Source organism: Limulus polyphemus, unplaced genomic scaffold, assembly GCF_000517525.1.
Source record: "Limulus polyphemus unplaced genomic scaffold, Limulus_polyphemus-2.1.2 Scaffold230, whole genome shotgun sequence".
In the NCBI taxonomy this organism is placed as follows: Eukaryota; Metazoa; Arthropoda; class Merostomata; order Xiphosura; family Limulidae; genus Limulus; species Limulus polyphemus.
The window spans coordinates 561,539-585,848 of record NW_013665840.1 but is presented as its reverse complement, the minus strand read 5'-3'; the positions used below and the strand labels follow the sequence as shown (position 1 = coordinate 585,848).

General features: G+C 34.9%; 1 protein-coding gene across 5 annotated transcripts in view; it reads left to right on the top strand.

Annotated features, from left to right (window-relative positions):
• The first annotated feature begins 165 nt into the window (after positions 1 to 165).
• LOC106478602 (structural maintenance of chromosomes protein 1A-like) overlaps positions 166 to 24,310 on the top strand; it is a 160,082-nt gene continuing 135,937 nt past the window's right edge. For 4 of the 5 annotated variants that reach the window (XM_022382210.1, XM_022382209.1, XM_013939157.2 and 1 more), the window contains exons 1-3: positions 166 to 390; positions 15,773 to 15,849; positions 20,421 to 20,564. In XM_022382210.1, the coding sequence (XP_022237918.1) occupies positions 282 to 390; positions 15,773 to 15,849; positions 20,421 to 20,564 (330 nt within the window). In that variant the 5' untranslated portion in view covers positions 166 to 281. Of the gene's footprint in view, positions 391 to 15,772; positions 15,850 to 20,420; positions 20,565 to 24,310 lie in introns of those variants that run through there. The other variant, XM_022382212.1, reaches the window with a different exon arrangement.

Here is a 24,310-nt window from a genome sequence, read left to right as displayed (position 1 = left end):
ATGTTATACCTGAGACACAGTTACAATAGTTATCTCTAACGCGTTTATGGGATACATATATAATAGTTACTAAGGTAGCGTGTCCTGAGTTGTTTTATTTATCCTCGCTCTGGTGGGCATTTAACTGTCTCACTCAATCTCGTTTATGGCGATATTTTTCTCCTTCCCGCTATTTGTACAAAAATTAATAATAACATACGCAGGAGATTTGTTTACGTAAAAGTTTCAAGATAATATTTTATCCTATTGGATATTGCAAAAGATGTAGATAGATAATTGTAATGGGTTACTTGAAATACATAGAGGTAAACAATTTTAAATCTTATAAGGGAAAACAGATAATAGGTCCACTGAAACCTTTTACTGCTATAATCGGACCAAATGGATCTGGTGAGTATCGTGATTTTGAATGTAATTTGTAAAGTGTAATTTCAAATGAAGTGGATTTTAATTTTGCATAAATTTAGCAAGTTACGATCTACACTTAATTACTTGCAGGCCTGAAAGGTGAGAGATTATCTCTTAGCATTTACGGACAACAAACCTCCACTAGTTCAGCGGTAAGTCTGCAGACTCATAATGCTAGAAATCGGTTTTCGATACCCGTGGTGGGCACAGCACAGATAGCCCATTGTGTAGCTGTGCGCTTAACTACAAACAAATAATGACAACAAGGGCCCATATAAACACTAAATTAAGCTCTAAAAAATAAAATCAAAGTCAGCCTCTATCATTTAAATATTTAGCAAGCCATCTCACAAAATCCCATAGACTTACTACATCTGAAGGCAAAAGTCAACCACCCTGTTTTACAGTGTGAGAAAAGTAAAACTATCTTGATTGAAGATGATTCCTACCTTTTCAAATCTTATATTTATATGCCCTTCTATTCTTTCTATTAACTTGGTTAATTATGAAAAAAGATGATGCATCAACATGATCAATTCCCTTAAAAACTGCAAACACATCAATCAAATTCTCTTCAACCACTTTTTTTTTCAAGAGAAAACAGTTTTAGAAGCCTTTACCTGACCTCTTATGACAACCTTTCCAAATTCCATTCCATGTAACATAACATACATTTTGAGGACAACAAGGAACTTATTGGTCCATCAAGGCTGTCCCATCCACTAAACTAGACTTGAATGTCAGCCTTTATTATTTGTTTATTCATTAAGCCTTCCCTTAAACTTTTTTAAATCTACTGCATCCATTACATCTAAAGGCAACCCATTCCAAAGACCAGCCATCCTCTTAAGTAAACAAAACTTAGCTGAAAGTGAAAATGGCTTGTACCCTGACAAAATTTAAATGTGTGTACTCTAATCGTATCATTCTCAACATTAAATAACCTCAACAACATAAGTAGTAACTTTTTCAAAGAATGTCAAAAGATTAGTAAAGCACAATTTTTCCTTGGTGAAACCACGTTGACTATTCAACAAAATTTTAAACTCTGTTAAAATGAATTTTCAGAGTACCTTTTATTAGATTTCAAAAGCTTTTCCCACAACTGATGTAAGGCTGATAGACCTCCTTTGGACCATTTTCAACAATCAGTGTCTTTATTTAGTTAAGGATCTGAAGACTGAACACAGTACTCCAAATGGGGCTTAACCAGTGACTTATACAATGAATTTACAACCTTTTTAAACTTATATTCAATATTTTTGTAGAAGCAACTTAAAATTCTATTTATCCTACCAGAAGCAACAGTACACTGCTTGGATGGCTTAAGAGACTGATTGACCAGAACACCAAACTCCTTCTCTTCCATAATACTGTTAAGGTTCCCATCAAAATGATACTTACAATTTTGCTATGATTATCCGCATCTGTTAACTTACATTTATTATAATCAAAAGCTACCTGTCATATATTTGCCCAACTTGCCAAATAATCTAAATTCTTTTATAAAGCAGTAGTATCCTCCTCATAGCCAGCAACAACCAAGACCATAATATTATCAGCAAATTTAAGTAAATTATATAACATTCACCTATGTCATTGATGTTAAACCAAAATAGTTAAAGGTCCTACATTGAGTCCTGAGGTACCCTCTTGTGACATTAATACAGTTTGACTGCACTCCTTTTATTACAACCATCTTCTTCCATCCAGCCATTTTTATTTCCAATGAGCTAAATTATCCTCCACACCTATAAATATTTTTTTTTTTAACAAGCCTTTTATGTGGCACCTTGTCAAATGCTTTCTGAAAATCTTGATACACCAAATCCACACCCTTAATCCCGTCTATAAGCAGTAGCCTCCTTAAAGAAGATTTATAATGCAAGATTTTTCCCCAGTGAAACCATTTTGACTATCTAACAAGATTTTTAAATTTATTAAATGACTTTGCAAAGCATCTATTATCAGACTTTTAAAACATTTTTTTTCACCACTGATGTAAAACTAATAGGCCTATAATAACTGGGACATTTTTTGTTACTTTTATTACTTCATTTGAAAAATTGTGTAAAGTAGCCAATTTCTAATCTTCTGAAATCTGCCCACTATTCAAAGACTTACAAAAAATAATAGCAAGTGGCTCACATATCCAGTCCTTAACCTCCTTCAAAACCCTTGGGAAAATGTTATCTAGCCCAGGATACTTATAATTCTTTCTATTTTTTTTTAAACAAGCTCAGAATTAATGTGATCATCCTGTTCGATCGCATTTTCATCTAGAAAGTGCTTGGAATGAGGAATATTGTTTACATATTCATTAGTAACAATTTGAGAAAATTCAATAACCAAGCCATCTCATAATCATCAGAAATGAGCTCTCCTTTATCATCTCTCTGAAACCCTACTCCCATCCAAACATTTTACTTACCACTAATGTATTTAAAGAAATCCTACTGTTAATTCATATTTTCAGCCAACTTTTTTCTTATACCTATTTCAATTTTCCAATGTCCTGTTTCTCAACTTTCTTGATCTTCTATAATTCTTTAAGTTTTCCATCATAGCAGTCAATTTAAACTTATTAAATTGTTAATGCTTTTCCTTAATTTTATCCCTTACAGCTTTTGTGATCCAACCTGGTCTTTTATACCTGCAGCCACCTTTTTTTTTTGTATACAAGGAACATTTCCACATTTTATCAGTATATCCAATTAATTCAATTGCCTGACTCAAACAGATAATTATTGTTGCATTCCTTCAAAATCTGTAACCAAAATCTCATTATTTTTGTTTTCCATATGCAGTAAAACATCAAACCTAATTAAGCAATACACTTGCACCCAGGTGTTTCCCAATTTCCACCTTCCTAACCATTTCTATATTAGAAGTTAACAGTAAATCTAAAATAACTTTGTTCCTAGTAAGTTCCCTGATCAATTGGTGAAGAAAACTATCATTAATTATTTCTAAAAACCTGTCTCCCTTATCTCTCTTGATAAGGAATTTCACAAAAGATAAGAAAATCATGTTATGGTTGGGTAAAGACTAAGTAATTAGATTGTAGAGTGGCTTGATGGGGGAAAGCAAAAGCCTCAGGGTTCAGTGCTTGGATGTTTGCTATTTCTCATTAGCATTAATAATATTGATATGGATAGAGACATAATATTAACAAGTAAATCAATAAAGTTGGCTGCTGACATCAATCTCTTGGATTTTTATAGCTGTATTGGAAATGTTGAGATATTATAATATGACCTAGATCAGTTGGTAAATTGGACAAATATTTGGAAAATGACCTATTATTATAGTAACTGCAAGGTAATACACTTTGGTTATCATAAATTGAATCACACAGTTAAAATGACAGGAATCTACTCAATATTGTAACCAAAGAAAAGTATGTTGGAATAGTGGTGGTTATGTCTCTCAAGCTATCATAGCAGTCTTATGTTGCTAGTAGTAAAGCTAATATAATTTTAGGGTGTATGTATAGATATATTGATTACAAGTCAAAACAATTAATTACCTCTATACAGAACACAAATTACACCTCACCTGGAACACTGTATACAGATTTGTGTATCATTATCTAAGAAAAGGTATTGACTTATGAGAAGTAATTCAGAGGAGGCTCTACTAGGATGATTCTTAGAAGGATAGTTTAAGATCTTTTAGTCTCTCTATTTGCTCTTGGCAAAAGATGAGTAAGAGGTTTCTTAAGTTTACAAGATTATCCAAGGAATTAATAGGATAAGGCCTTATGATTTCTTTGTGCTGTATTCTAAAGACAATAGAATGAGAAGACTAAATTTAACAGAAACAGGGACCTGTTATTACACAGAGGCTGCCTCATCCAGTAAACTAAACTTTAAAAATTAATATATGTGTGTGTGTATGTATTCCTATCAATAATAATAAGAACACCATAATAATCAACTCCTATCTTAAATATTTATCAAACCTTCCCATAAACTTTAAAATTTGTACACCACGTCTGAAACAACCCATTCCAAAGATCAACCACCAGTTAGAAAAATAAAACTATCTTAGCTGTAGATGACTCCTAATCTGCCATTATTTATGTGTCCCTTTGTTGTACCATACTTGCTATTAAGTACAAAAAAGATGATGCATCAACACTATCACTTTGCTCACCAATCTTAAATATCTCAATCAGATTCTCTCTAACTTGTCTTTTTTCAAAAGAAAACAATTTTATAGATCTTGATCTGTCCTTGTATGACAACCTGTCCATCCCAAGTGTCATTCTAGTAGCCCTCCTCTGAACCCTTTCTAACAATTCAATGTCTTTCCTAAGGCAAAGAGCCCAAGACTGAATGCAGTAATCTAAATGAGGCCTAAATAGTGACCTATATTATGAAATTATGACCTCTGTTAGTCTTGTATTCAGTATTTCTGTAGAAACAACATGAAATCCAATTTGCCCCAATAATCAACAACAGAACAACAGAAGCTTGGATGGCTTAAAGAGAATGATTAACCAGAACTTGTAGATCCTTTTCTTCCACTAACACTGCTAAGATTATTCCCATCAAAATTATACTTATAATTTGAATTAGGATAAACCACATGCATGACCTTCCATTTATTATAAGTAAAAACCATCAGCCATTTATTTGCCCAACTTGACAAATAATCAAAATCCTTATGTAAAGCAGCAGCATCCTCATCACAACCAGTAACACCCAAGACCTTAATATCATCAACAACTTTAAGCAATTTATTAACCATTCCTTTCTCTTCTGTGTTATTGGTGTGAATTACATTCTTAGCTGCTTTCTGTAAATCCAGACATACCAAATCCACACCTTTACCCTCATCTACATAATCAGTAACCTCTTTAAAGAATGTCAAAGTAATAGTGAGGTAAGATTTTCCCTAGTGAAACCATGTTGACTATCCAACAAAATTTTAAACTTTGTCAAATGAATTTTTAAAGCATCTTTTATCAGACTGTCAAAACAAAACTTTTCCTACCACTGACATAAGACTATAATTACCTGGACAAATTTAGTTAGTTCCCTAGAAAACAGGAGTAGTATTAGCCAACTTCTTGTTCTGTCACCTGCCCACTATTTAAGTACTTACAAAAATTATTACCTAGTGGCTCACATATCCAATCCTTAATCTCTTTTAAAATCCTTGGGGAAATATTATCTGACCCAGATGCTTTATCATTCTCTCAAATTTCCAATTTGTTCTTAACAAGCTTATAATTAATGTGATCATCTTGTTTATCAGTCATGCTTCCCTGTAGCAACTGTTAAGGATGAAGAATACTGCTTAAAAATGGAAGAAAAAGTAGGATTTAGTAAGCCAGTCATCTCATAATAATTAGAAATTAACCTTCCTTTATCTTCTCTCTAAGGCACTACTCCCATTCAAACATTTTGCTTACCCTTAATGTATTAAAAGAAATTCTTCCTGTTAATTTTACATTTTCAAGCAACCTTTTTTCATATTCCTTTTTGTTTGCCTAATGTTTTGTTTCACCATACTTTTTGAAGTCTATTATTATAGCAGTCAATTTAAACTTATTCATAAACATAAATTCATAATGTTTTTCTTTAATTTTTTCCCCTTATACTCTTTGTGAGCCAATCTGGTCTCTTACTTGTAGCCACCATTTTTTTATCTTAAAGAACATCTATATCTTGAATATTTAAAAAAAATTTCCACATTAGAAATGCATAATTAAATTGATCAGTTGCCTAATTTACAATATATATATGATTCTAGTTGCATACCTTCAAAGTCTGACTTGGAAAAGACAGGCTATTCTCTAGTTAAGACAGACCTATTTTTATAACAGGGGGTAGTTGGCTTATGGAATAAGTTGCTATCATAATTAGATAAAGCTAGCACTTTACAAAAGTTTAAGAGGGAATTCAAAATTTCCTTATAAATAAAGGGTGAGTTTAAATCTTTATGTTTCTGAAGATTGGGTGTGTAAGGATATGAAGAACTAAGTATTCCCCTATTATCTGTTTGTTATGTTAAACTTAAGAACTTTTGTGCTACTTTCCTCAGAAATCAACATAAAAATATCTGATGCATCAATCTTAGTAACTCCTGTAATAATTTTTGTATACTTCAATTAAATAACACCTGATTCTTCTCACTTACAAGAGAAAATAAAGAGATTTCTACCCCCTCTTGTGGCTTAACATAACAGCATATGGACAACAAGGAACCATTTCGTTCTTCAATATTGTTCTTATACACTCACTTTTGCAAAAGGTAAAGATTTAAATCTACCTTTTATTTTTCAAGCAATAATCTGTTGCCCTTTTAAACTCTTCTAACTAACTTAAGAGAGGTCTTAATCTATCCTTCTAAGATAACCCTTCCATTATTTGAATCACCCTGTTAGTGTTTTTGAACCATTTCCAATAAATCTAGAAGCATCCTTACATAGGAAACTAAAACTGTGAACAGTGTTCCAAGCAGAGTGTGAAGTAAAAATTTTTTATGTGCCACACAAGTACGATTATCAAAACGTTTAAGTTCCAATACAGTAGAGGTTATTTTGGTGCTAACAAAAAAATTGTCGTTTTGTTGCTTTTTTATTTCTTTATTCAAATACCTGAGCATTCTTAACAATTGCCCAACTTTATCTTCTCTTTTTTTGAGGAAGGATGGAAGGAGGCTTTCCTACATAAAAAAAAAAAACATGTTGTGAGTGTAGTTATCAAATTAACACATACGGGAAGGTGCATAATCCTGTATTTTAATTTTGATACTTGTGATTGGTTTTGTATGTGAAAAAACTACCTGAAAGTTGAAATTGCCTTAATATCTAAGATTTAATGAGAGGGATTTTGGGAGTCATAACACAAATTTCTCTTTTGTTGTTGTTTTGGCACTGAACAAAAGAGCCTATCTTATGTGTATAGACAGAGGATAAGGTGGGTTAGGTTTTGTGTTAAAATATTAGAAAGACAATTTGCTTTATTACATTTATTTAGAGATTTTTTTTGTAGCTCCAAATAACCAATCAAGAATAATGACCACTCCTGAATTTTAGCTTGCTTATAGGGTCAAATTTACAAGCTACAAGAATTGGAAATTTGAACTGGGGGTCATTTAGGAGAGGTCTTCATGATAGCTTATAGTAAAAATAATAGTGAAGACACAAGTAAAGGCTAGAATGAAAGGAATAGGATGGTCCAAAGGGAACAATTTAGAGATATTGCCCCATGAAAGCAGGGAAATGATTAAGATTACCTGTCATTTTTGTCTGATGGTCCTCAAATGCAGGGTAGGAAGCAAATAATGGCTAAACCTGACATTTTTAATGGAGTTGAAAGCTGGAATGATTGAGTTATGTGCCAGCCTTAGTTAATGAAGCCTGGAGATAAAAAACATTTTTAGCTGAAGTAGATGGGATTGGCATTACAGTTATATAATGATTTGTCAAGTATACAACAATGTATGTGTTACAGTCTGGTAGAAGCCATGATAAAGAGGTTTTAACCAAAGCAACAAAATTGTGTATAAGGCTCAGCTGCAAACACACACACACACTAGAAAAGGAAATGAAATGATATCAGAATTGGCAGCAAGTATTAATCATTGTGTTTATAAAAGCTGTTCTACAGTCAATTTTGCAATAAGCAAAGGTTTGGTAAAGGATAAATATATTGGAGTATTATATTCCTGATAGTTAATGTTGCAAACTTGTAGAAGTAAACCTACCAGTCTGGGTGAAGCTTTATTGATAACTCTTGGTGAGGAAGCTACTGCATGAGAAGAAGGAGATTGGATGAATAGAATGGTGCTTGGAGCAGTTAGATGAGAGACAAGAGAGCCTAGGAAACTAGAAAAAGAGACCTTAGTGATAGAAGGATTGGAGAAACAAATTTTGTGGTTAGCAAAGTGGTTGAAATATTAAGGAATGAAATATAAGGACACCTACAAGGCAGTGAAAGTAAATAAACCAAAAACAATGCAATCTGTAAATTGGATTTGTGGGATGCAAGGACACATTAGTAGGCATTTCAGGGAGAAAAGGCTGACTAGATTTTCTAACACAAAAAGTATCTTTAGTGTAGATGAAAAATAGGGAGGAAAGTAGATTGGAATTCACCTCTTTGTATATTGAAGCAAATGTTTGTGAAACAGCATGAGTTGCTTTGTGGATACTGGGTCTGTAGTGACTTTAGTGAAGGATAAAATGGCTGTTAATGGCAGTTTATTTACCCTTAGTGAGATAAATTTCCTGCATTTCTTTTATTTTTATTAATCTCATCTTTACCCATGAGATCTTTATAGCACAGACTGATCAGAGTTGGATGAAGTTTGTGAAACAAAAGCTATGGAGGTTTACATCTAGCTCAAAGATTGCTCACCTTTAATGGGAGCTAGTTTAGACATGTGAGTTATCAAGATGGTTTTACTTGTAGGAGAGTGTCTGTGATCCAAAATATTGTACTACTATTTCCATGAGGTTAGAGGTCATCATGCAGGGAAAAGTACATATCTGTGGCCATACTCCTGTAGTAGGTGTAATGGAAGGATCCAAGTCGGGGAATAGGTTATTAACAACGAGAATCATAGTTTTGTGTCAAGAGAATTGAGTACATGTTTTAAACCGTGGTGTCCAAGATATATTGAGGAAAGGGACTGGTATCACTGTCTTGTATCCAGTGGAGAATATTGTGTATCACATTCTCCAATGGAAGAGAGAATATCCATAGAGTTCAAACACGTTTGAGAACATGGGGTTTACTAGAGAGAAAATCTGACACAGGGGCCAATAGTATTACTGGAAAACTTATAGGAACATTACCAAAAACTTTTTTGTAACAGAAGGTGACAAATGAGATGATGGAGCAAGGGCTTTCTCAACTCTCCATTTGCCCATGGGCTTCATCCATTGTCTGCATAAGAAAAAAAGATGGTTCCTATAAGTTTCATTTGTATTACTTGTAATTACTTAAAAAAGTAAAAAAATTACTTTTCAATATCTATGATAGAAGATAGTCTAGACCTCCTGGGAGGATTACAGTTGTTCAGTATGCTAGATTTGGCAAGTAGCATCAAATGAATTTGGATCCCATAACTTATGAAAGAGGACTGTACAAATTTACTGTTTGGCCTTTTGGACTGTTTAATACCCCAAATACATTTGAAAAACTTGTGGAATGAATTCTAGGAGAGTTAAACTGGTCAATGTTTTGTTTACTAGATGATATTATTATTGTGTATAGCCCACTGTTTTAGGAACATTCTTCGCAACCGGAGATAGTGTTTGAGAAATGAAAAGCTGTAGGGTTAAAGCTGAAAACTTCAAAATGCAAGTCAGCGCAGAATAAGGTTAATTATTTAGAATATGTTGTTAACTTTCAAAGGGTAGGGGAGTATTGACCAACCTAGAAAATCTGTGAAAATTAGGCAATGGCCTATACCAAAACATCTTGAAATGACAGGTTTTTTTTTGGGGGGGGGGGCACCACAGTACTTATTATTGACTGTCATTTCACATTTTGATGTGAATACTGGATGTTTTTATAAGTTAACCCTTAAGAACTAACCATTCCAATGGTCAGGTGAAATGGTCATCACCAATACTTGCATATCCAAACTTTGCACAGCCATTTCTATTGGACATAGATTGTAGTGGAATTGCAATGGAAGCAGTGTTGTCACAAATTCAAAATGGGTAAAGAAAATGATACAGCTTATGGGAGTAAAATCTTTAATCTTGTGAAAAGGGCTTGTAGTGTTATCCAGAGGGAACTTTTGCCTGTTGTCACCTTTATACATTATTTTAGATGTGACTTACATAGAAAAAGTTTCTATTATGAACAAATCATGCATCCACAAGGTAATTGTATAACTTAAAAAATCCCAAAAGGACAGTAGTTCATTGGTTGGAACATCTTATGGAATGTGACTTTCAAATATATCATAACAAACAGGATGTACACGGAAATGCACATGCTCTGTTTTGGTATTCAGTAAACAAAATAAAAAAAACAACAACTGCACAATCCTGTATTTAGGAGGTTTTGAGGGGGTTGAGGAACTTGTTGAAAGTTCATGTATGAGGAGATCAGTAAGGTAAACAAGTTGACTAAAGCCTATTGGTATGAATGGGGTCAATTCCCATAAGTAAATGGTGTACTATACTGGAAATGGTTTCTAGTAAATATCACAGAGAAATAGGTAGTGGGGGCTCTGGAAGAACTGAAGGCTGAGACCTGAGATCTTTCAACCAAGTCCTGACTTAGGAACAAATGGGAGGAGGCACCTAGAAATATGTAGGACTTTGTAGAAAATTAAAAACATATATTATTGGATTGATATGAGGAGTGATACTGACAGATGGGTCAAGAAATGCAGGAATTGTGAATAAAGGGAAAAATAAAACATCAAGGAAAATATTAGCCCAATTACTACCCTCTAGTGTGGTCAATTTTAGCTCGCCAATAGCCTTAAACTCCCACCTAATTCCACATGTATACATGTGGTTCAACTATGTTTAAGCTTGCAAACTAGCATGCAACAACCCTCCACCCTCCTATTGCAGCTGACTCCCTCTATGCAGTATGAACCTAATCTTCACTTCTTGATTTTGCATGACAGCCATCAGTCATCTCACTCGCCACTTTAGTGTTATGCGTCTTTTTAACTTTGAAAATTTTGAAACTTCAAAATTATTTTATAATTTTTTGGATTTATGAATTTTCTTTTTAGGATTTGAGAAAACACAATTTGGATTTTGTTTTTCGTATACTTCATGTTAATTTCACTTTCATTATTTTATGTGGAGTGTTCATACTCTTGAGTGACTTAGTATGAATTCGTAGTTCCAAGTAACTACTATTACATCTTCAGGGAATTTTTTTATTATTACAGGGGCCTCATTGCACCTCTTTTTTTGGATCCTGCTCTGTGGCGAGTGATGCCTATCCAAATACACTAATTCTAAAATTCGTACTGTTCAACCATTCAGTTGCTAACAATCATTGTTGAGATGGGTTGTTCTATAAGACCACTTGTAGGTTCATCCTCATAATGGTTTGCTTCATAAATATGTTCATCCTGGACCGTACACTCATGAATTAACATGAGTAAAGCAGATGGGATTATTGCCATTCCCTTGATTATACTAATCAGGTTTGGTCTGCTTCAAAATAAGGTTTTGTGGTCACCCATTGCATTTTCTCTGGTGAGGAGTTTCTCTGGACTCTCCAAGTGTTTCCCTCCCTTCTTCTAGTGAAGTTCGTGTTCAGTTCCACTCATTTGAGATTAGGGTGGTGGTGTTCTGCTGGTGTAGGTGATGTGACTATCCTCATACCACGGATCTGTTGAGTTATTTCAGATGCCGTTTGGTGTGGACTGGATTTTTTTGTCTCGTTTCTCTATGCAGTTCACCCCTCCTACTGGGAACTCTCTTTCCTACTACCACCTGGATGTCATTTCCTGGGCAACTGGTGTTGGTTGGAGCAGGACCAGTGAAATAAGTCCTTACATGTGAGCGGCTGAGACCCTCTTCCTACAGTGAACTGTACAATACATTCCCAATGCTTCATTGTTTTGGACTGGAGTTGCCCCCCATGTTGCATTTCCACCTACTTACTGTCACCTGGATGTCAGTTCTCTGGGGGTACAGGTGTTGGTTATGCACACATGATGATTTAGGTTCTCAGAACAGAAGTACTTTGTCCCTTCTGGGTTCAAAGTGAATGGTAGAGGACCCTCCTCCTACTGTGGGCCAATTGATCCATTCTCGGTGCCGCTAGTTTTTAACTGGAGTCGTCTTCTGCTTACAGTCCAACTCATCATAGTCACTTTACACCAAGGGCACTTTTTAGAATATGCCTAATTTTCCACCCATTTTGTGACACCATTAATCTTGGGTAAAATGTATACCTGGTTCAGATGTGGTGCAGTCTCCCACATGTGTGTTTCCTGTATTTTGAGATGTCACACTCCTTGATTCCTTTTCAGACACTTTCTAAGGGGGTCATTCGTCTATGTAACTTTTACACCAGTCCCTCCCCAAGTCAATGCAGGATTCTAGTTGTAACTTTGAGTGGAGGTAAGTTATTGTATCTGAAGTTATTATTTTCCTACACTGAAAATATATTTCTGATAGATACTTACCTCTTTTCACTCTTCCTCTTCACTTTTAGTGTTGTTTTTTGAGCCTAATCTCAAAGTGAAGATTGATTTCACACTGCATAGAGGGAGTCAGCTGCGATAGGAGGCTGTGTCGCACTCCTATTGTTTGAGGATTGTTGCATGCTAATTTTCATGCTTAAACGCAGTTGAACATGTGGAATTAGGTGGGAGTTCAAGACTAGCGGCGAGTGAAAATTTGTGCACTAGAGGATAGTCATATCAAGAATAGCTGTAACTTTGAGTGGAGGAAAGTGTCTATCAGAAATATATTTTTAGTGTAGGAAAATATTAACTTTCCTCACACTAACTGATGCTTAGTAGAATTCTTTGTTTGGTGGTGATCATCTTTTGTTGCTCTGAGCACTTATGAAAACTAATCTGTTTATAGCTTACTTAGAAAGCCAGGTAAATTGTACTAATTTTGGGATATTCTACTCTTGTGACTCGTATATTTTTTGTGTTGTAAAATTCATATTTAAAAGCATATTAATTAATTATTTTGACATCTAAATTTTTGAGACACTCACCAAGGCTTATAGAAGAATGTTTTCAGTTTTTACTCAAGTTCAAATGAGCTTGAATATGCAGCAAGTACTACAAATCCTTGTTTTTATGTGTATATTTTATTTATTGTTGTATACTTTAACAAAAGTAACTAACCATCAGATGCCTTTACTGGTGAAACCATGGTAGTAATAAATAAAATATCTGTAAAACATACAACTATCTTTGTTTTTTCCTAATTCTGTAATTATGGAGTTTTACCAAGTATCAGTGATTTGAAGTATTGAAAGTAATTAGAATGTACAAATGAGAAACTTCTCAGGGTTATCTGACAAAACATATAATAGTTTATGAGTCTCACTTGACCTTACTTTTTACTTAAGTACTTCTTGAAACAGCTAATTGTTTCCAGCTGTGATTTATTGCTCTTGAGTGAGGATGTTACTGCTCTTGCTGCACACAGTATAGCATTAAAACCATAAAATGAAGCAGAAGTTATAAGGTTAACAATTGAACCTGTTAAGATAAATACTTTGCAAGTTTTAATAAATACTGTAGTCAGTGTAGATCAAAAACTAGTATTGTTAATTTTATTTCATATTTTTAAAACTTTTTGTTTCACTTTACATTAATAACTTCACTATAGGTAGTGTTTGATTAGAGAAAATAAGTGATAAAATATAGTTTTACCAAGAAATCTTGATGATTATTTAGGAGGCTCTAGAGGATATCAAATGAAATGGGAAATTATAAGATGAAAGAATGTATTTTATTCTTAGCATGAACATCATTTTTCACTCAGACTGACTCAGTAAAGGCTTAGTTAGTACACAGGCAAATCTTTAGTAAAAAGTACTTAGTAAATTCAGAACTAGAATAAACATCACTATGTATAGTTTCACAGATACAGGGTTTAAACATGTGATTATGAGTAGATAAAAGGTTAGGTTGCGAAGACAGGGTTTTTTCTTTAGTTTGTGTCTTTGCTGGTTTTTATACTTTGTGTGTCTTTGTGATGTTGGTTTGGTCTAGTGTGTAAGGTGTGAGAACAAACATGAGGCCTATGAATTTAAATACTGGTTCGAAATGACAGTTGTTGTGTTATCTAGTATGAAATTATCAAAATATTTCTTATCAATCAGATACATCCTTTTAAATGCTTAGGTGTCCAGTGTGATTTTAGGAGCATTTGGCACAGGGCACAAGTAAGGTCAACTAGTAATATACATGTATATATATATATATATGTGTGTGTGTGTGTACATAAATATTATAGTAAATGCATCCTAATATTCTGTTAGCTTGACTACTAGCAACAGAGCTCTGCTTTATTAGTTTCAATGACTTATCCACCATTTAGTCAAGATCCTTTTCTTAAGTTGTGCTTTTGTGTTGGTTTCTATCTGTATGAAATGTGTGATTCAAATTAAGATAATATTTGACTAACTTACTAATTGATACAAGTCATTCTGTTATACCTTGGTATTCCCATCAGTTAATGTCATCAACAAACTACATATTTGCTAATTATATTTTTTCAATATCAACAAAGCACTGCGTCTGGACTTAAATATCAGAATTATTAATCAAACATTTAAATTCACAGTTGTCAATAAAATGTATAATTTCAACTTTGAAGTTATAAACCTTCTGTTTCCAAGTAAATATATTCCAAATAAGTTATCTTACAGTGTTTTCTTCTCACAGCTTATTAGACACAGAAGAATTTGTTCAATGTTACAAGACTTCTTGGATAGAGCTCATAAACTTGCTTTCATTTTGCCCATTGCATTTTGAATGCAAAATTCGTTCAATTTTGTGGGAAATTCCAAAATATTCCTGCTATGGTTTATTGGTTTAGAAGGTTTACAGAATGTCACAACCTTTTAAAAACCTAACATCTACACTTTATTTTTTGGAAATTATTTAGGGTAATAGTTAACTGCTCTGGTATATTAACCATCATTGGTTTTACTTCTTGTTAATCTTTTATTATTGTAATTACGTTCTATCATTGAACAGGTTCTTTTGGATTATTTGGTAAAAATAATGCAAAATCCAGTCCATGTAATGATAACAATTTAGTTAATTTCTCCTAAAATGTTTGCTATAGACTATGTTCACATTAGACCTAAGTTCACAAACAAGTTTGCACAGAAATTCTGAGACTATTGGTACCTGTGCCAAACTTACATACAACTTATTTACAGAATTTCATTACTAATGGTTTAATTAATTGAAGATACATAATAACCCTCACATCTAACATTGAATAACTTTTTGGAACACTGAGCTGAATCACTTATTCTTTATTCAACTCTCTTCTCATTAACTGCTCACTCAACTTCCTTCTACTCAATATATGAATTTCCACACCATAATGACATCATGGAACCTCTAGTAAACATCTAAATTGAAAAGCATTGAAAATATATCTTGCAGTATTATGTATAGTTAATACTAGCTATATAATAGTTCCAGATATAGTATATTACTTTTTGTTGATTACATTCTTTGCCATATTTACAATTGCTGTAAATTTCCTTTCTAAGTCTTATTATTGAACTTTCTTGTGGCTTATTGCATTTACATTTTGGCTTTTACAGAAAATTTAATTTCAATATTTAATTTTTATATGCTAAATAATTAGCATATAGATATTTTAGTTGTTAAAGAAAATTTTAGTCACCTTTAATTGTTTCAGGAAAATCTAACTTCATGGATGCTATCAGCTTTGTGCTGGGAGAAAAAACATCTAGCCTTAGGGTAAAGAAGCTTGGGGTAAGAAGTAATTTTAAGTTGATATTTTCTTGAGTTTTAATGGGTATAGCACAACCAGAACGTTTCATTCCCAAACTGTCATACTATGTAAAACCGAAGTTTATTATTTGTACTAAGTCAAACTTGAAAAGGTAGATTTTCTTTGATTAGAAAAAATTATGATTTCTGTGATTTATAGTGAATAGGAACTTTGTTTATTGCTTTACAAAACTTTGGACATGATAATTCTAGACACTGTTTAACAATTGTAACAAATCAATTTTTACAAACACGTTTTTATTTTACATTTGCATTAAATTGCCAGTATTAAATATTAACTCAATTTTTTCACTAATTTTACCATTGTGAACAAATATCCATCATTTTTGGAAATTAACATCATTATCCTAATGATACCAAACTAATCCGAGCATGTTACATTACACAAGTTACTAATCACGTTTCGTTTCTGCAAGCATGTTAAACAATTTTCTTACCAGTTCATTTACTTTCTGATACGATTACTTACCTCCGCTTACATTAACAGCTATTCTTGATTCGATTGACTGCCCTCTAGTGTGCAAATTTTTGCTTGCCATTAGCCTTGAATTCCCATCTAATTCCACACACACCCTCCTATCACAGCTGACTTCCTCCATGCAGTTGAACCCAATCTTCACTTCTTGATTTGGCACAAATGTTTTATGTCTAATGCTTGATTTTCAACCATTTTTCCTTTTCCTCAGAGAAACTGCTCAGGTGGGTTGGATTATCAAGGTCGAGAAGTTCGTTATCCTCCTCACTCAAGATCTTGTTCATCTGGTGGTGTTTTTCAACTCACATCTCAGTTGAGCCCAGCCTTCTTCTCTTCCTCTACAGGCCATAGAGTTTTAGTTGAGAGGACACAATTAGCTCCTACTCTCCCTACATAGAGATTCTGTCTCTTTTGGGAACTTGGGCATTAGTGGAGGCTCTTATCTCTCTGGGCTGTGCCCACATATATTCCTTGCAGTGGGTACTACAACATCAGTGGCACCTCATCAGGGTCCCTCTGATTTACATATTGGCTTGTCACATAACATGTGCCCTCAATTTTGTTACAGATCATCTGTGTCATCCCAACAAGATTATACTCACAGAGAGGTCTCTCGACCCCAGATATTCCAATGGCTACATTGTCAGTTGGATACTACCCAACTGGGTACATGTGGCACTCATTTGAATGCCAGGCTTCCTCTCTTTTGGTCCCTGGTTCTACATCCTTTGGCTTAGCATAGATGAATTCACCTAGGAATGGAAGGACCTTTTCCTTTATGCATACCTTCCCATCCCTCTTCTATCTGAGTAATCTTTCTCATCCAATCCACTCTGTGTGAGTCTTTTTCGTGGGTCTTTTCTGGCTGGCTCATCCATGGCTTCCATCCCTGTCACTTCTTCAGCAACCTCACTCTTGGATGCTTCATTCCTCTCTTCTTACACTCCAGTTTCATGCATGGCTTTTGTCTAGTCCATTGTGAGTGGTTCAGGACTATCCACACATGTAGCATCCCTGTTGTCTATCTCTATCCTCATCCATGTCCATGTATCAACATAAGTGGAGAATATTCCGTAGTTGGTCTTTCTGGCATGGATTCTCCCCTTTAGCAGATATCTAAATTTTTTACATGGTTGTTTGACAAAAGTCAGTCCATTTCAACCATTGTGGGCTATAGGGCAGCCCTGTCATCTACCATTTATTTTTCCTGCAGTTGGCATGTGTTTTCTCTCCTTTTATTTCGCTTTTGTTTTGGTCTATGCATCTACATTGTCCTTCTTGTACCACTCAGTTGTCAGATTGGAATCTTAATTTTGTTCTCCATGCAGTTCCCCTTCCTCCCTTCAAACCACTAGCCTCATGTTCCTTTTATCACCTTTCCTTGAAGATGTATTTCCTTCTCCTTTTTGCTTGTGGACTTCGCCAGTTGGACTTGTTCACCATCAACATTCACCACATGTCCTTTTATATACCGATTATTCTTTCCTTCCAAAAACATCAGCTGCCCACCAAGGTGATTTCACTTTCACCCCTATTTTCCTTCCTTCCAAGATGTATTTCCTTCTCCTTTTGGCTTGTGGACTTCGCCAGTTGGACTTGTTCACCATCAACATTCACCACATGTCCTTTTATATACCGATTATTCTTTCCTTCCAAAAACATCAGCTGCCCACCAAGGTGATTTCACTTTCACCCCTATTTTCCTTCCTTCCATATTCGATATTTATTCTCTCTCTGGTTCGAATCATCTGTGTCCAGTCCGTGCTTTAAGGTGTTGTGTCACACACACAGCACTCTTTCATGGCTCTCACTCCAGTTTGTTTATCCATTGGAATCTATCCTTTTCTCATGATTTATCTCCTATCACCCTTACTAGTTGAGTTTGTCAGTTTTATCCATATTGCATCTTCCTCCTTTTCTCATGAATCTTGCCAGTTGTTCTATGTATCATCCAATAAGATCTGTCATCTCATAATGTCCTTGGCTGTTCATTTCTGTCATCCTTTGGAGGAGTTTATCCAGGCCAGCATGTGGACCACTCCCCACATCCTTGTATCACACTAATTGCACCTTCTGGTGGTTTCCTGCTCAGCCAGGAATTGTCTTTCCCCTGAGTGTGTAAGTTTTTTTTATTTCTCCATATTTTTTTTCAGGGGCCTGCTTTACATGTTCTTTGGTGAGTGGTGCCTGTCCAGGTATACAGATATCCAAGATCTGCAATGGAATGTGAGGTCTTTAAGTATTATCATCTCACTGTTGAAATGGGGTGTTCCACAAGACTGCTTGCAGGTTCTTCCTTGCAATATATTAAGTCATAAATATGTTCGTACTGGACCGTACACTCATGGACTGACATGATTAAAGCAGAAAGGGATTGCTGCCCATCTCTAAAGTTCCTCCAATTGTCGAATCAGGATGAACCTGCTTTTCAAAATATGGTTTCAAAATATTGCATTTTCTCCAGTAATGCATTTCTCTGGACTCTCCAATGCATTTCTTCCTCCTTCTTTCAGTGGAATATAAGAGTCCTTCTGACTTACCAGCTCCTAGCCACTGAGGTGGTGGATCATGGAGGAATCCTTTTGAGTGTGCACAATTCTACTCAGTTGAGAGTAAGACATTTTACCTGTGTTGAAGGTGTGACTATCCTCCTGCCACAGGTCTGATGTTTTTTGTTCAGATTTTGCTAGTCTGGACTGGACTGGACTTTTCTGTCTATTTTTCAGTTCACTCCTCTGGCTGGGAAACCTCCTTCCTACTGCTACCTGGATGTCAGTTCCTAGGTGACTGATTTTGGTTGGAGCTGGACCAGCCAACATAAGTACTCACATGTGAGTGGACTGGGAACTTCCTCCTACCATGGACTGGATGCTACATCCCCATTGCCAATTGGTTTTGGACTGGAATTGACCCTCCACATTGCATTTCCACCTTCCTCACATTGTCCAGAGGTACATTCCCAGAGTTTCTTGCTGCAGATTTTGCTGGATTTGTGCACATGATACTTTAGGTTCTTGGAATGGAGGCTCCTCTACCCTTCTCGATCCCAGACTTGAAGTGAATGTTTGAGGAACCTCCTCCTACCAGAGGCTGGTCAAATTCCTCTTGGTGCCATTGACTGGACTGGAATTGACCTTCCAATTATGGTCTTATGCACCCTACACACATTCCTCTTCCTTTTGTATTTGGGATGGATAACTTGTTCCACCCTTTGTTTGTGCACACTAGTTAGCTCCACTTGGGCAAGGAGTATACCTGGTTCAGATGTGGTGTGGTCTCCGTGTGTTTCATCTACACAGAGATGGCACACTCTATGGGTGCTCATCAGATGCTTTTGAAGGGTGCTCATTTAGGTAATTTTACACTGGTCCCTCCACCTGCTCAATGTGGGATTCTAGTTGTGACTGTGAGTGAAGGCAAGTAATCATGTAGGAAGTTAATATTTTCTTACGCTGAAAATATATTTCCGAAAGATGCTTCCACTCACACTTCCCACCCATCTTTCCAACTTCCAGTGTTGTTTTTTGTACTTAATCTCAAAGTGAAGATTGGGTTCAATTGCATAGAAGAAGTCAGCTGCAATAGGAGGGTGTGTCGCACTCCTTTTGGTGGAGGGTTGTTGCATGCTTAAATGCAGCTGAGCCATGTGGTATACATGTTGAATTAGGTGGCAATTCAAGGCTAGTAGGGAGTAAAAATTTGCAGACTAGAGGGCAGTCAACTCAAGAATAACTGTAACAGGGGGTAAGTATCTATCGGGAAACATATTTTCTGTGTAGTAAAATATCAACTTCAAACTGTACAACTAATAGATGAAATAACAAAGAAATTACATCATACAGGGGTTTTGTTGAGAACATGTAACATTTAATATTTTTATAGAAAGTGACAGTAGAAAGCCACTGCATTAAATGATAAACTAATTAAAAAAAAAGAAAAAGTTGCAAACCTAATTTGCTACACATTGTAAATATTGTAAACAGAAGTAGTTTCTCAGTCTGACTAGTCAAGATATCAGTTGTAATTAACAATTTCTTTTTTATTGTTTTCTTCCCAGGATCTAATTCATGGTGCTCCTATAGGAGCCCCTGTCTCGACTCGAGCAAGTGTTACTGCTGTTTATGGAGAAACTGATGGCACAGAGATCAGTTTTTCAAGACTTGTAACTGGATCTTCATCAGAATACCGGATTGACAACAAAGTAATTTCACCTTGAAACATTAGAAAGAAGCTCCAGCAATTAAAATCTTAATTTTCACTTAAAATTATGTATGTGAGATCTAAATGATTTCTTTAAATAGCATGGATAGGAAATGTTCATTTTATTCTTAGGAGTGCATGCGAGTAGGAAACCTAGATAAATAAAATTGAAATTTAAAGAAAGGCAAACTTGTTTAAAATTTTTGGTTCACTCATGTGTAGAGTAGTGAAGATGTACTACTTGTCTGTAGTAGTAGTTTTATTTCAGTACTTGTGTAATATGGATTGTGAGGTGGTATTCCTTTATTTTTATTAATATGTTTACATTTTAAGTATTTTTCCTCTATCATTTAGTTGAGTTGCCTCTTGTGCATGATACCAGTTCACACCACATTAGAATTAATTTTAACATCACTGTCATAATTGTAACATTATTCTCATGGCATGACAAAATAACTGACACTAAGTAGCACGGAGGTCTTTGTCACTGTAACTATGATCATATGTTAATAAGTCTGTCACTATATAAATAAATTGATCAGATGCTTTGTTAGTATTCAGTATTCATCCCACATTGAATAGTAATCTCATCAAATAAAAGATAACTGAAAACTTGTAAAATAAACCTTCAATAATGAGAAAGTTTGGATTGGACGTTGCTTGAAAATCAGATTTTATGTGTTATTAGGTATATCTTGTGGTACTTTACAAAGTTATGGTTTTTTTTGTCAAGACTACATTTTTGAGTTAGAAATTTGAAGTTAGGTTGTGTCATTTATGAAAACACAGGTTAAATGGATCAGGAGAGCATCCTGATTTTAAATGTAATTTCAAATGAAGTTGATTTTAGTTTTGCATAAATTTAGCAAATTGAAGATGTTTAGACCTACACTTAATTACTTGCATTGCAAGATGAGAGATTACCTTTCAACATAACACGTATGGACAACAACGGGCCTGTTGATTCATCGAAAAGTCCCATCCACTAAATTAAACTTCTGAGACAATGCCTTACCTCCACACACACAGAATAGCTTGAAACTTGCAATCTACTATTCAACTAACTCCCACCTAAAAATCCTGTGTTTAACATCAACTGCACTAGTGCATGATAATATCACATAACGGTAGTCCTATATCTGTTGTGCAGTAACTCCCCACTTGTGCTTGAAATAACTTCATTATTTTCCTTGGCATTGTCTAGAAAGGACATATTTTTAAAATTATTAATCAATTACATCCGATTTATGATAGTTTGTAAAGCTTAAATTTCAATTAAATTTTACTGGTTTCTTTTATTGTTAAAGAAAAAATATATTTCCTGTTTACTCATTATGAATTCACAAGTGATGGTAACTTCCACTTCATCCCAAGATAGTGATGATTTCCTGACACAGGACCTGTGTCTATTGTGGTTACTGTGGACTCATTGTCTGTGAAGGATGTGACAGCCATTGTTCAGTGTGTTGCAGGTTCCCTCATACACACTGGGCCTCCTTCTCCTGTCCATTTGGCTGATGTTCTTCTCCCCAATTTGAACTATGATCAGGATGATGATAATTTGGCTGGCTATTTCCCCCACCAGGGTTGTGCTCTAAACACAGCTTTATCTCTGGAGGAAAATCCTTACCTTTCTAATATTTTCCTTAACATGATTTCACATGTATGCTCCTTTCTTTGTTTTCCCCTTTGTCTTTTTATTCCCACATGAAACCCATACTCAAGATTACTTTGTCTTTCCTTTTTCACCTGATATTATGGTCTGTGCAGAATTTTTTCTCAACTTTCTTATGTAACACTCCTTGTTGGGTTCTTTTGGTGGTGCGTCTTTGTCCAGCATAACCCTAATTTCCTCTGCTACATCAATTGTCATCCAGGCTCCCTCTTTCTCTGCCACATTCCCATTCATTCATGCTCCAGCCATGCCTATCTTTCACTCAGGGGTGTTATCCCTTGATCTTTACGTGTAAGATTTGTCCATATCCATTGCCAGCAGGACTGGACTTTGATTGTGTAGCCTATTCGTTACCCCATTTCTGTTGTCCTTCAACTCTGTTTGTCAACAAAAGTGATGGGTTTTTCAATGTTGGTCATTCAGCCTCTCACTCTGGGCCATCCTACTGTGACCCACCTTTCTGCCTTTTTCACATGGATGTTCAATCATAGATTGTTGATTTCCACTATTGCTGGTTCTCAGGTGGCTTTATCAACTACATTTTGCATTTGCTGTTACTGTTAGGTTTTACTTCTCCTGTCCTCTCCACTTTGTTTTGATCCTTCCTTCTTCATCAACCCCTTCATCCTACTCCCATGCCTGAGTGGGATTTTGATGTGGATGTCCTAATCCTACCATTTTCACCTCCATGTTGATCAATTGTGAAAAAAAAAGATGATGCATCAGTTCCTTTAACAATTTTAAACTCTTCAAAAAATCCCTTATAACTTCTTTTTTCAAGAGAAAGCAATTTCAGAGATTTTCACTTCTCCTCGTATGACCATCTTTCCATCCCTGGTAACATAACATAAAATTTTGAGGACAACAAAGGACCTATTAGTCCACCTGGCATTTTCAAATTATGAATAGATTCTGTTTAACTTCTAAAAGTTCTAATAAATACTCTGTTCATATTTTAAGAACCCTAGTATTAACTATAAGATCATTCTTAGAGTAGTATAAAAGGTATGTTACAAAATACACCTATCTGTATATTTATTGTAGTATTTCTGTAATAGAGATTGTACATCTTATTTAGTTTTATTTCATTATTTCTGTAGTGTAGATGTATTACTTCCTGCCTATAGTTTAATTTCCGTAATGTTGTGATATAGATGTATTGTTTATAACTTTATTCCAAAATTTCTGTAAAGTAATTTTCCTTCCAGTGGATAACAACTAGACTTTTGTCCCATCTAGACGAATCTACTACCAACCTACTACAAGCTGCATAGAAAAACTCCTGTACTTAGATCCAACCCTAATGCTTAAAATACCAGTCTTCTCTTAACTTCTTCCAGTGTTGTGTCTTCTACAACACCTGAAGGTGAAGCTATTCCATAAGCTGACTACTCTACTAGAATAGTAATACTGCCTTAGCTAGAGTCATGCTTTATATTTTCTAGTCTTATTTTCTGCAGTATTTTTAATGAAAATGTATCCATATTTACAGATTTCAATCCTAACAGTCTTAAAAACTCCAATTATGTTCCCAAAATCCTTCTCCTCTCCAGTGAAAATATGTCAAGAAGTGACTCCTTAGCATAAGATGGGTAAAATATTTATGACTGGATTTCTGTAATTTAACAGAATCTATTTAATTAATCTTATGAAAACATAAATGCAATAAATACTGGTAATGCTGCATTTATCTTGACAGAAATTGGACTTTGAAATTGTTATCAAATTCAACAGGTTGAAACACAATCCATCAACATTCTCTGTCTGAGTCATCAGAGGTGCTATCTATGGCACCTGCTGAACTATGTACACCTACTGGAATTGTTGCTGGTCTCTTGCATTTATTTTATTCATGGCAAGAATGTTTGAGAAAATGATAGATGCTTTGTGAGATGGATTCTGATTGCTTAATACTCTCAACACAGGCTCGGTCAATTTGACCAATCGCATGACCTCTTTGTACTCATTTGAAGTCTTTATAGATTTAATACTTATAACTCTCAATATAGTGTGTATATCTTCACAAAAATTTGGCAGTCTTTCAGCTAATATTACAAGACTTTCACATACAA